General features: G+C 43.8%; 1 protein-coding gene across 1 annotated transcript in view; it reads left to right on the top strand.

Annotated features, from left to right (window-relative positions):
- Positions 1–14330, top strand: part of LOC124776227 (glutamate receptor ionotropic, kainate 2-like) — a 276490-nt gene that overhangs the window by 134512 nt on the left and 127648 nt on the right. Inside the window, exon 7 of the mRNA XM_047251084.1 lies at positions 7767–7928. Within this exon, the coding sequence (XP_047107040.1) occupies positions 7767–7928 (162 nt within the window). The remainder of the gene's footprint in view (positions 1–7766; positions 7929–14330) is intronic.

A 14330-nucleotide genomic window follows, 5' to 3' on the forward strand; every position in this document is an offset into this window, starting at 1 on the left:
TTTATTCTACATGTTTGAAAGCTTTACAGTGTGTAGATACATCCTTTAGGAACAATATTTTCATTTCTCCACATAATTTCCATCCCTCTCAACTGCCTTACGCCATCTTGGAACCAGCGCCTGTATACCCGCACGGTAAAATTCTGGACCAACCTGTTGGAGCCACTGTTTGGCAGCGTGCACATCTTCAAACCTTGTTCCACGAAGAGAGCCTTTCAGTTTCCCAAAGAGATGATAGTCACATGGAGCTAGGTCAGGACTATAAGGCGGGTGTTTCAGTGTTGTGATCGCTTCCATCGTTTTTTGACTGACATGTGGCCGTGCATTGTCGTGCAACAGCAAAACATCCTGCTTTTGCCGATGTGGTCGAACACGACTCAGTCGAGCTTCAAGTTTCTTCAGTGTCGTCACATATGTATCAGAATTTATGGTGGTTCCACTTGGCATGATATACACAAGCAAGAGTCCTCCGGAATCCAAAAACACCGTAGCCATAACTTTTCCAGCAGACCGCGTGCTTTGAATTTTTTTCTTGGGTGAATTTGCATGATGCCACTCCATTGATTGCCTCTTCGTCTCCGGTGAAAAATAATGGAGCCATGTTTCATCACCTGTCACAATTCTTCCAAGAAATTCATCTCCACCATTCTCGTTCTGTTCCAAAAGTTCGCTGCATACCGTTTTTCTTGTTTCTTTGTGAGCCACTGTCAACATCCTGGGAACCCACCTGGAACAAAGCTTTTTTAACGCTAACACTTTCAGTATTCTGCAGACACTTCCTTCCCCTATCCCAACGCAGCGTAACAATACGTTCACTGTGATGCGTCTGTCAGCAGTCATCAATTCGTTAACACTCTGCACCTTGTCTGGAGTGTGTGCAGTACGAGGCCTGCCGCTGCGAGGACAATCCTTAATATTGCCGTGCCCGCTTTCATCACGTAACCTGCTTGCCCACCGACTAACTGTACTGCGATCGACAGCAGCATCTCCATACACCTTTTTCAACCTCTTGTGAATGTTTCCCACTGTCTCGTTTTCACAGCACGTAAATTCTATGACAACACATTGCTTCTGACGAACGTCAAGTGTAGCAGCCATCTTGAAGACATGCTGTGACGGCGCCACTCGCGGGGACAGGTTGAACCAAGTTTGAAAGCCGGCCGGAGTGGCCAAGCGGTTCTAGGCGCTTCAGCCAGGAACCACGCGACCGCTACGGTCGCAGGTTCGAATCCTGCCTCGGCATGGATGTGTGTGATGTTCTTAGGTTAGTTAGGTTTAAGTAGTTCTAAGTTCTCAGGGACTGAAGACCTCAAAAGTTAAGTCCCATAGTGCTCAGAGCCATTTGAACCATTTAAGTTTGAAAACAAGCGGGAAGCATGTATCTAAACACTGAAAACTTTCACACAAGCAGAATGAAAACTGTATTTTTACAAAAATAATGTGCATTTCTTTTGCAGTGACCCTCGTACATACGTGTGGTGTAACGGATATAAGCGCTGACACTTCTTTATGTAGTACCTTAATATGAACATACATCAATGTGTTGGTTGTTTTTTCTCTGCATCGAACAATCTTCCCACAAACATGTCGGAAACTTTACAGCCTGGTGTTTTCTGCACGGTCGTAACTGCACCATTAAATGGACAGCACCTGTCAGAAGAGACTATCGGTTTCGTGTCCAAGTGTCCACACTTCAGCACCTGACCTGCTGCACAGGGAAAAAATGCCTTAATGGCTTGCCCTTGTCACATGTACTTAATGGTACTAACCATTCTAAAAACATACGACTTGTAATAGCTATAATTACCAGGCTGCAAAAGCGAAGCAACCGTAAGGGAAGGAGGAAGCAAAACAAACTTCATGGGTTGAGAGGGTATGTGATTTTATTTCAATGATTTCTAAATCGTATCAAACTTCCAAAGAACTTAATAGTATGAGTCCACTAATCAGTAAGACATTGCATCTCCTCTGGTCTGGGTGCATTCATTGAGTCTGTTGAAAAGGACATCATAAAGCCGTTGTGCACTCTCCTGAGGCAACGGCTGTTATAATGGTCCTTAATATCTAGATATTGTCACTGGGACATAGTTAACACCCATGCCGCACCCACATCTGCTCTGTAGGGGAGAGATCTCGGAATCTTTCTACTCATGAGAGCATCTTTGCATCATGTAGATTTCCTGTATGAACACGTCTCATATGTGACGACTATTGTCCTGTTGAAAAATGGCACCATGATACAGTCGCAGTAAGGTGACACATGAGGATGTAGGATGTCTGTAATGTACCCCTCAGTCAGGGAGTGTGACCTGAAGTCATATGCACTGGCTCTCCCACATCATGATGCCTTGGGTAAAATCGCTGTCCCCCACAGGACATTGAAAGAATGGGACATCTGCCCCAGCCGCTGCTATACTGATCGATGATTGTCATCTGGTGGAGTGCAGAATCGGGATCCATCACTGAACACAACACGACGCCATTCATCAGAAGTGTATATTTGCTGCTCACCGTTCCACTGCAAACGCAGCCATTTGTGCTATGATGTTCGCAGCTGCCTCTACAAGGGATGGTAAGTCCCTAATCTGGCTGTTGCTTGTCTCCAACCAGTGGTCCAGGACGACACAGAACGTTGCAGGGAGTCCACTATGTGTTCTCGGATCGCAGGCGCGGATTTGAAGTGGTTAGGGTGTTCTTGATGCACAATACGTCGTTCCCCCTTGTGGTGATGAGAAATGGTCCACCGGAAATTTGACAGCAAGTAAGACTGCCGTCACTTTCCAACGCACTCCAACATCGGGCCAATGTCAAACGTGAATGCCCCACATTTCTGGAAAATGCGTGATTCCGCCAGACGACGAAATGGAGCCCTACGGTGGTGTCCCTCTCAAACTCTGCCAGCTGGTGATAACGCTGTCTGACACGAGGACTTAAGTCGTATTATTGTTCGCATCACCTGCGACCAGCTTTGCGAAAGAAGCGGCGACACTTTCTTCGCAACCCAACCATCATTTTGCACGACAATGCGCGGGCGCATACCGCGCATGCTGTGGCTGTTATGTTCGGTCGATGGGACTGGGGAATAATATACCATCCACCATACTCGTCGGACTTAAGTCCTAGTGACTTTGATTTGATTCCGAAGATGAACTAACCACTTCGTGTCATTCGCTTCTGAACTTTTCCAGAGATTAGCCGGGCAATAGACCGCTCCATTGGCAATATCAACAGAACAGGCTCTACTAACGGTATACTGCGCCTTGCACATCGCTGGCAACGGGTTCTACACAACGCTGGTGACTGCTTTGAAGGACAGTAACAGGTGCAAACATGTAACTCTTTTGTATCGATTGTGAATAAATAGTTGCCACTATTTAAGTTCCAACCTTCGTAAACTAACAAAATGTCTAAAAGGAAAAAGGAGCACTTACCATTTGGCATACCAATGATCTGCCGAGTGCCTCAAAATCATGTTGATGATTGCTACTTCTGTTTGACTAATGTAACTGGCTTTTCAGCAAAGAATAAGAAGAACATTAAGTACCCTAACCCGTCCTCAGCAATTAGACCTATTCGCAACCGTGAAGACCTGCCAGATCCAACTCCTCCACTAGTGTGGGAAGAAGTTCCTAATTCTGATCGCGAATCTACAAATGCTGAGGAAGCACAATGTAAATCAAGTGAAGAGGAGCACTTCCCAGAACAAAGACCACATATAATTACAGAAGCAGACTTGAATGACCTAGTTCGTGGTTTATACTTATCCAAGCAACGTACAGAAATTTTATCTTCACGTCTTAAGGAATGGAACTTACTTCATGAAGAAACAAGAATTACTCAATTTAAGCAACGTAATAAAGATCTGATGACATATTACCGTATGGAGGGCAACGCTTGTGCTTGAAGTGATGTAGCAGGATTAATAAAGCAGTCAAACATACCATACGATGCTGCTAAGTGACGCTTGTTTATTGACGGTTCCAAGACCATCTGTAGCTGTAGGGTACTGTGTGACTATGAAAGAGAACTACGTAAATTTGTCAGAGATACTTGAAGCTATTAAGTATAATGAAGAAAATTGGAAAATATGAGGTGATCTTAAGGTGATTGGTTTACTAACTGGTCTACAAAGTGGTTTACAAAGTATGGCTGTTTCCTTTCTCTTTGGGACAGCCGTGCAACAGATAAACATTATACAGTTATCAGTCGCCACCACGAGAGAAATTGGCTCCAGGGAGAGAAATGTGAAATATGTACCTTTAGTGGATTCTGAAAATGTTTTCCTTCTCCGGCTGCATATTAAGGTCGGCCTTATAAAGTATTTTGTCAATGCTAGTGGTTTCATGTATCTACGTCAAGTGTTCCCAGAATTAAGTGACGCCAAATTGAAAGAGGGGATTTTTACTGAGCCACAAATTAGGAAGTTAATGCATGATAAGAACTTCGAAGAAAAATTAAGTCAGTTAGAACTTCCAGCCTGGCGATCTTTTAAGGATGTCTTTGAAGGTTTCCTAGGGAATAGAAAAGCAGAAAACAGTGACTTATTAGTGGGAACTCTTTTAGAGATATATAAAAATCTTGGATGCAGAATGTCAGTAAAAATGCACTTCCTTCATTCTCATTTAGATTTCTTCCCTACTAATTTTGGGAGTGGTTAGTAACGAACACGGAGAAAGGTTCGATCAGGACATTTTTCGAATTGAAAGCTGCTTTAAAGGTAGATGGAACCCTTCAATGTTAAGTGACTACTTTTGGTTTTTGAAGCGTGAAGGATATATCCCACAGAAGGAAGTTGTCATCAAAAAGACTCAACCCTCCACCCATTATCAAGCAAATGAATGTTGCAATTTTTCTTATAAAAATGCATATTAGGCCCAGGCCACTAGAGTAGGATAGTTTTATGGCATTAAGTATGTTATATATTGTCTAAATTTAGTGTAGGCCACCCCAGTCTCTGTCTTTAGATATAGGCATTTAAAAACCGCCGTAACAAAAAATTGGAGGGTGATGGCGAAAATCTAACTGCATTTTCAGATTCAACAAGTCCCAATTAATTAGGTCCACCATGGTTTATCTCTATATCTGCAAAAAACTTTTTTTTGTTGTATAGTGTAATCATTTACACATCTGACGATGGTGCGTGCGTGTACCAAGTTACAGTGACATCTGATAATGCCTTCCCGTTGCTATACTTTTTTTCAGGTAGTGTAATTACTATAAAGGGCAGTGCTGACGTCCAGAGAGATATTGTGTGTGAATCTAGTGTCTCTGTCAGATTATCTTCCGTATAAGGAATCTCTCCCACTGACGATTTTCGTGCGCAGCCCATTGTTCCCATGGCACCATGCAGTATTCTTACCTTGTGTAAGCACCGAGTACACCCGGCGACGTATGTAGCATCTTCTTTGACGTTTAGAGACATGGCGGGCTTCCCAGAAAGAGGACTTGCACCTATTATTGCTTATTTTGGATTAGGGACAGAGGACTATACGTATAATGCGACCGTTCATTTTTATTCTCATACCGTCTATTTACGGAATGGTCCTCGGAATATCTTTGGAGGAACGAGACTGAAAAGGAGTCATACTTGTGTTCCTATAACGGACTAACCGAGTCGTGTGTCTTACCGAATGACAGTTTGTGTGTTACTTCGGAATGGCGACAGCATTATACCTTACAGGTCCTCTCTGATGGCAACATTCATCGAAGATCTTCGCATAGAAGAGAGTGTGTTTAATTAGACAGCCTTTCGCCCCATGTTTATAAATTTGAGACTATCTAATGGAAGATAGGTGGGATAATCTTGTATGTGAAGCGACATTATGAACACAGTAGATTTTACAGAACGAACATTTTTCACTTCTTACTGTATTCCCATAGCAAAGGTTCCATCATTGTCAGTGTCCAAAGCCTAAACACATACTACTCCTTCATTTATATCTAAATGGTTCATTGACTAAATAACCAGAACATTTGGTTAAAATATGCAAGTGGAGGTGAAGGAAATTTCCGTGGCGTTTTTTGGGAATTAGACCGGGAAACCTCCGTAATGAATTAGGATAACCAGGCACCACATAAAGCATTATGCTGGGATTTTAATTTAGGCTCCCCCGAATACCAACCCATTGCGTAAGCTCGGAGCTTATCGTTTGATTATTATTGCTTCCTTAGTGATTGCAGACTGATCGACATACTCGTATGCGACCTCTCGGAAACGAGCACCGATTCGCAGGCATTGCTGAGTGCATAGCCACTGTCTCTGCAGTAGTGTCTGATGAGCATTATGATTTCGGCGAAATTTTTAGTAACTGTGTCCCGGCAGGAGGCGCAGCACAGAATTTTTGTTTTGTGAAACGGAATATTGTGCTAGGTCTTCTAGGTTCCTGTATACGTTGTAGAGATAATGTTGAGAACAGCGTTATGTAACAGTACGGCTAGAGTGTGCTGAAAGTTTCTGTCATATGCATATTAAACTTTAATTTTTGGAATTGCGAGCCAAAACTACATTCAGCGTGGTGCAACATCCTTTTTCTATTGAGACGCTATCGATAAGCAGGTCCTGAACCTTCTTGTCTTGGATACAACATATACTACTTTGTATCGTTTCAAACAATGGAAGAGGTGGGGTCACTGTACCCCTATCACAGCTATTGCCAAATCCAGAATAACACGCCGACCCCGTGGTGACGCAGGACAATGGTTAGGCACAAGAGGAAATAAGAAGAAATGACTTCCAGTATTATAAAATGTTTCCCATCTGTTCTGGGAACTACATACTACCATATACCACTGTTATTGTAATTTTCCTGAAATTAGATTGAAATCGTGGGCGTTCGAATCTCGTATACTGCAAGTCGAGTTTAATTGAAAATACGGTATCACACATTCCAAATAAGATGAAATTCATTTTAATCATGATTATTTATTAATCTGCGTTTGTTCATTAAGTTAAGGTTACTGTATTTTCTGTCTAGACTAAGCTTCACTTAATGTAGTAGATATTCATTAATGAAACCGTTTTCCTCTGACTTCAGTATATGGAGTGAAATGGGTGTAAGTGCAGAAATTTGTATTGTTGTCTCAAGATGCTATCCTGAACAACATGACATCAGTATTTACGTCATTTCCAGTCTAGCGATTATAGCTATTAGGAGCCATAGGTTGGTTAGTACCTCCAAGTGCATGCGGCAAGAGCAAGCCATTAATGCCTATTGTCCCGTGGGCAGCAGGTCAGATGCTGAAGTGGACGCGAAACGGGTAGTATACACAGACAGCAGTTGGCCACTCAGTAGTGCAGTTACAACCGTGCAGAAAACATCAATTCGTACATTTTGTGACGCGTTTGTGGGAAGACTGTTTGACGTGGAGAAAAACCCAACACATGGGTGAGTGTACATACCAAAATAACCAAACTCGTACCCGCTACATCCAGTATAGACAGTTCACAAGGAGATGGCTGCAACTACAGGAACAAATAACCACTTACAAACACTCCATAGCCGGCCGGAGTGGCCGAGCGGTTCTAGGCGCTTCAGACTGGAACTGCGCGACAGCTACGGTCGCAGGTTCGAATCCTGCCTCGGGCATGGATGTGTGTGATGTCCTTAGGTTAGTTAGGTTTAAGAAGTTCTAAGTTCTAGGGGACTGATGACCTCAAATGTTAAGTCCTATAGTGCTCAGAGCCATTTGAACCATTTGAAATACTCCGTACTCTAACCTTTAGAACATCAACTTCTGTTTGTGCATATGAACAACTACTTGTGCAGGACGCCCATACAATGGACTTCACGCAGTTCCGCCTCAGTGGTACCAACATTACCATCTTGAGGCTCATCCAGCCGGAAAGCGAAGCGGTTATGAAGACGATACAGGATTTCGAGTACCCAGGAACTGAAGTGGCCGATACGATAACACCGCAGACGATACGGGTAAGGAATGAGTTCTCTCAAATTAGTACTATTAATCGTCACAAACATATACTGTCTGGCCGGCCGGAGTGGCCGAGCGCTTCTAGGCGCTACAGTCTGGAACCACGCGGCCGCTACGGTCGCAGGTTCGAATCCTGCTTCGGGCATGGATGTTTGTGATGTCCTTAGGTTAGCTAGGTTTAAGTAGTTCTAAGTTCTATGGGACTGATGACCTCAGAAGTTAAGTCCCATAGTGCTCAGAGCCATTTGAACCATATATTGTCTGACGCAGTTAATAAGTGAGAAACAATGTATCAAATACATCACTTAATACTTTTCAGTGATAGCAGATTTCTCTCAGAGTCATCTCCTGTCATTTATCTGAGCTAGATCAAAAAAATATGAATCACTGGGTAATAAAAGTAATATACTCTAGTGAAGTAGCTGTATACAGGTATCACATCTTCGGCTTAGCTAGTTGTAGCTATAAAGATTCAATATTATCTTTTTCATTTATTTTTTAAAAAACTGTCTGCAACAACACCTTCTTTTTTTGTCACCTACAGGACATTCTGTACATTACAATATCAACACCGATGTGGTTCACTTTCACAATAATTGTATTTTAAAATTTAAAGTGGTTGATTTGGGGGGGGGGGGGGGGAGTGGGTCAAAGAGCGAGGTCATAGGTCTCATCGAATTAGGGAAGGATGTGGAAGATAGTCAGTAGTGCCCTTGCAAAGGAACCATCCCAGCATTTTCCTGAAGCGATTTAGGGAAATCACGGAAAACCTAAATCAGGATGGACGGACGCGGGTTTGAACCGTCGTCCTCCCGAATGCGGGTCCAGTGTGAAATTTAAATTATTCGGCTAACTGAACATGGAAAGAAAACGGAGCTGTCCATGAGCATTGGTATGTAGCTTTAGATGCAGACGCGAATTTCAGGGCCCGTTAAGAAGTTGGGCCTCCTCGGCAGGAATACAAGTTTTAAAGATGTTTGGTAAATTTATTGTTACGTTTATTTGTTGCGTTTTTTTTAGTTAGTAGAGTAAGAATTTTACTACTATTCGGCTACCATTCACGTTCATCGGTAAAAAAAACGATAAGATACTGTCGAGTAATCCATAAACCTAAGCCGTAATACTGACATTGAACACCTGTTAGAGTTTTCTAAGCTGAGCTTCCAATGCCTCTGGAATGGAAAGTTTACAGTCGGAGTGAATATCCTGTTTTGAACCGGCACTCGGTGACCGAACTTTCCCGAATGGGCCCCGGCCAACAATGCCATAGCTAATTTCCATATTACCTGTTTTGAGATACAGTACTCCTCGAAAGCATTTTGGTACAGTGTATTTGTACGATCAAGTTGGCACTAAGCAAGCAGACTGGCCAAGTTGAAGTACTGTAAGGGTACACATGACTCAGTGTTCGTTCCACGATACCGCAGAGTCGACACGGGTAGTTATGTTGTGGATTGGCAAGACAGCCAACCCACTATGAGAGGAAGCCGAAAGGCACGCGTTTTAGCTCACGCAGGCTGGCGTGAGGTCTGGAACAGAACAAGGAAGTTAGACTTTAGCAAAAAAGGACGTAGCTGTTGGAATACTTAACTTTAATCCGTAAATGGTGAACATCGCTCTTGACGGTACATGTTTTACAGCATCAATAGTAACTGGTAATGGCGCCTTGCTAGGTCGTAGCAAATGACGTAGCTGAAGGCTATGCTAACTATCGTCTCGGCAAATGAGAGCGTATTTTGTCAGTGAACCATCGCTAGCAAAGTCGGCTGTACAACTGGGGCGAGTGCTAGGAAGTCTCTCTAGACCTGCTGTGTGGCGGCGCTCGGTCTGCAATCACTGATAGTGGCGACACGCGGGTCCGACGTATACTAACGGACTGCGGCCGATTTAAAGGCTACCACCTAGCAAGTGTGGTGTCTGGTGGTGACACCACAAGTTACTTATGTGGATATAGCACCTGCAGGTCAAATCAGTTTTGACGTAACATTTTAAAGGCTCCTTTCCCTAATTCTGGATCATTATTCTTTCCAGACAAATCCAAAGTCAGTAATACAAAATTATGTCACCACCGAAGCTTAAAGAATAGTCCACACATGTGAAGGAGGAAGTTGCATGCTTTGAAACAAGATAAAACACGGGCTGATGATGGTCGTACTTTTGGAGTGCCTAGACAGCTGGTGTCTTTTTGGAACAAAATTTATAGAATCCATGGTCATATTAGCAACATACCACAACAAGGCCAACCACGATCAATGTAGATAGAATTATTACTCTGTAGCACACTCTTGTAAGATAGCGCGATAAATAACTGACGATCCAAACAAAAGTTGTGACGTATAAGTTGATGTTTCCACAGTAAAACGTCGACTTCGCGATCATGGCCTGTCAGGCCACCGTCCTTGCGAGAAACCCTTCGTCTGTGCAGCAAAATGGAAGAAGAGAGTTGCCTTTACTTTAAAATATTGGAAGTGAACAGTAAATCATTGGCCCAGTGCGTTATGGAGCAACAAAAGTAAATTTAATTTTATGTCTTCCGATGGGATTCATTGCGTTCTACATTCTTCACGTGCAGATGCAGTCCATGAAACTGGATTCTAACCATGATGCGTGGAGGAGAAAAAATTATGGTATGATAATGCTTCTCCGCCAAAGGTATGGGTCCTTCAGAGTGCACAGAGGGTATAATGAAAAGTCTGATGATAAGGACATTTTGGACAAACCAATGCTACCATTTGCTAAAAAACATATGCCACAAAACTAGGTCTTTCAAAGCAACAAGGATCCCAAGTATCGTACAGTGTATGAGCAAGAATATCTTAGAAAGAAACAGCTAAACATTCTGAAGTGGCCAAGATAAAATCCAGATATAATCGATAGACTGTGTGTTGAAGGTAAAAGACATATATGCTGATTCCATTCATGCTGCTTCTGGATGGTAGGTCCGCAGTTCTATAGTATTGAACAAATTTGGTACTTTTTTACTTTGTCTGTGTCAGTTACTGCAGCACAAATTGTATATTCAGGCAACTGAGACAGACAAAATAAAAATATTATCAAATTTCCTCAATAGACATATAAGTTAGACGGAGATAATGCCGAAATAAAACAGATTTCAATGAAATTGTGCCCTGTGAATGGGAAAAGATGTCTCGTGACACAACAGTATGCTGTGGTGTTGCGGGCACGTGACGCGATAGCAAAAGTATGTAAGCGAAGCAGACACGGACAGAGGATCACTGTGCAAATGGGGAAATCCATTGAGATAAGTGATTTTGACAAAGAGTAGATTATTACGCAAAGCCTGTGAACGACTATCTGGTAAACGGGAAAGCTGGTTGAGTGTTCACGTAGTACTGAAATAGGTAAGGCAGCGAAACTACCACCAGGTAGTTGGACGTTCGCGACTCTTCACTGAACTTGGGGTTCGGAGTCTTGTCTTCTCTGTAAAGTAGGATAAATAGTGATCCGTGGCATCTCTCCCGAAAGAGCGCTTCGGCTCTTCGGATGAATCACATATTTGCTACACTAGATCGCTGGTCGTCTCCACAAACGCCGTCATCTAGGGGACCGGTGGCTCGAAACGTGCAGCGCGCCACGGACACAGGCTGGTGGGAGCAGTATTATGCTGTGAGAGCCACTCTCCGGCGCTTACATGGGACCTGTGGTAGTAATCGAAAACACGCTGACAGCTGCGAACTATTTGCATCCCTCCACGTTTGATGTCTTCCCCGACGGCAATGTCGTCTTTCAGCAGCGAGGTATGTGCATAGACATCAAATGCCACATACTTCCACAAACTTACTAACAAACTGTCGTAATACGCAGAATCAGCCACGTATTTTGTTCCAAAAACAAACAAACAAGCTATTAAGCAGGTGGTCATAATGTTTGGTTCATCAGTGTAAGTGTCTCTCCCAAACACTGCCATTCTCCTTCCACCTTCCCACGTTCTCTGCCTAGTCATACGTACCGAGTGTCAAGTTCAGCTGGAGCTATGTCCGTTAACGGTGCACTGTAATGACCTTGTTTACAGCTTATGTATAACCTCACGATAGACTGGCGCCTGGCGCCACGTCATTACCGGCCTTGTGGTTATCCGCAATCTATCCGTTACTATTTCCTCACAAGGCTTGGCTTTTTTTCTATAGACTCTACATCTGTCTTTACACTCCCCCCTCCCCCTCTCAGTTCCCCAAAACATTAGCACTGAAAAATCATTGCCACTGTCAATAATAACCCACAAAACTATGGACTTGACAGTAATATCAGACGTCGTCAAACATTTTTAAATGTCACGCATTTCCACCCCAGCCTGCACCCTTACACATGATTGGAGTATTTTACCCTCACAACATTTTTATACAAATAGTTGGACAAATAATGAGCCATGTATATACACACATCAAAAAAAGGTTTGCATCCCTTCGGTCCCGAGGGTACCGGAACCTGTACAGAAAATTGCAATAGAGATCAACATTAACATCATTTCCGCCCTTTTTATTTCTCATGGAGACCACACATTAACATGTTGCACCACCATACAGTGAGACCTTCAGAGGTGGTGGTCCAGATTGCTGTACACATCGGTACCTCTAATACCCAGTAGAAAGTCCTCTTGCAATGATGCATGCCTGTACTCTTCGTCGCATACTATCCACAAGTTCATCAAAGCACTGTTGGTCCACATTGTCCCACTCCTCAATGGCGATTCGGTGTAGATCCCTCAGAGTGGTTGGTGGGTCACATCGACCATAAACAGCCCTTTTCAATCTATACCAGGTATTTTCGATAGGGTTCATGTCTGGAGAACATGCTGGCTACTCTAGTCGAGCGATGTCGTTATCCTGAAGGAAGTCATTCACAAGATGTGCACAATGTAGGCGCGAAGTGTCGTCCATGAAGACGAATGCCTTGCCAATATGCTGTCGATATGGTTGCAGTCGGAGGATGTCATTCAGGTACCGTACAGCCGTTACGGCGCCCTCCATGACCACTACCAACATACGTCGGTCCCACATAATGCCACCCCAAAACAGCAGGAAACCTCCAACTTGCTGCACTCGATGGACAGCAGCGAGTCTAAGGCGTTCAGCATGACCGGGTTGCCTTCAAATACGTATCCGACGATTGTCTAGTTGAAGTCATAAGCAACACTCATTGGTGAAGAGAACGTTATGCCAATCATGAGCGGTCCATTCGGCATGTTGTTGGGCCTGCGGGCTTTCAAAACAGAAGAAGGTGATGAGTGGTGGTCCTCAACTACGTACCCTCCTACTCAGAGCTTTGGCTAGTTTCGTTGTCTAGGGTCTCGCCTGTTACCTCACAGGCCTACCTGTACCGCGCTGCATAGTGTCGTGGTTGCAAAGATGGATCTCACCGCGGACGTCGGGAGTGAAGTTGCGAATCATGCAGCCTATTGCACACAGTTTGAGTCGTAACACGACGTCCTGTGGCTGCACGTAAATCATTACTGAACATGGTGGCGTTGCTGTCAGGGTTCCCCCGATCCGTAATGCGAAGGTAGCGGTCATTCACTGCAGTAGTAGCCCTTGGGCAGCCTGAGCAGGCATGTCATCGACAGTTTCTGTCTTTCTGTATCTCCTCCACGTCGGAACAACATCGCATTGGTTCACTCTGGGGCGCCTGGACACTTCCCTTGCGGAGAGCCCTTCCTGGCACAAAGTAACAATGCGGACGGGATCTAACCGCGGTATTGACCGTCTAGGCATGGTTGAACTACAGACAAGACGAGCCGTGTACCTCCTCCCTTGTGGAATGACTGGAACTGATCGGCTGTCGGACCTCCTCCTTCTATTAGGCGCTGCTCACATATGGTTGTTTACATCTGTGGGTGGGTTTAGTGACATCTCCGAACAGTTAGATGGACTGTGTCTGTGATACAATATCCACAGTCAACGACTATCTTCAGGAGTTCTGGGAACCGGGGTGATGCTAAAGTTTATTTGATGTGGGTACAAAACTTGACTAAAATTGCTTCAGACATTCAGGGGTTAAGGTTCTCAGTCACCACAGTTCCAACCCCGTCCCCAAGGATGATAGGTGGTTTTCACCTTCACAGAAACCTTCGCGGGCGCGCACATAGTAACTCACCAAAGAGTCGTTGTAATCACATGAATCATATAGAAACGCATAGAAGACCAACAAATATTCATTTTTATACACTGACGGGAAAAAATCACAACACCAAGGAGGAGTTGTGCGACATAAACGAAAATTGGTGTCGTATTTTTACATCTGAAAGATAACGTCTATTCCAGTCGCAGAAGGACACAAATCAGATTTGGCTTAAATACACGCTGTAGCGATCGTGAGCGGTAGTTACCTTTGCGATTGGACGTGATGAGTTGATATTAGTCAAGAACGCCTTCGAGGGGACAGAC

Source organism: Schistocerca piceifrons, chromosome 2 (genome assembly GCF_021461385.2).
Source record: "Schistocerca piceifrons isolate TAMUIC-IGC-003096 chromosome 2, iqSchPice1.1, whole genome shotgun sequence".
NCBI lineage: Eukaryota > Metazoa > Arthropoda > Insecta > Orthoptera > Acrididae > Schistocerca > Schistocerca piceifrons.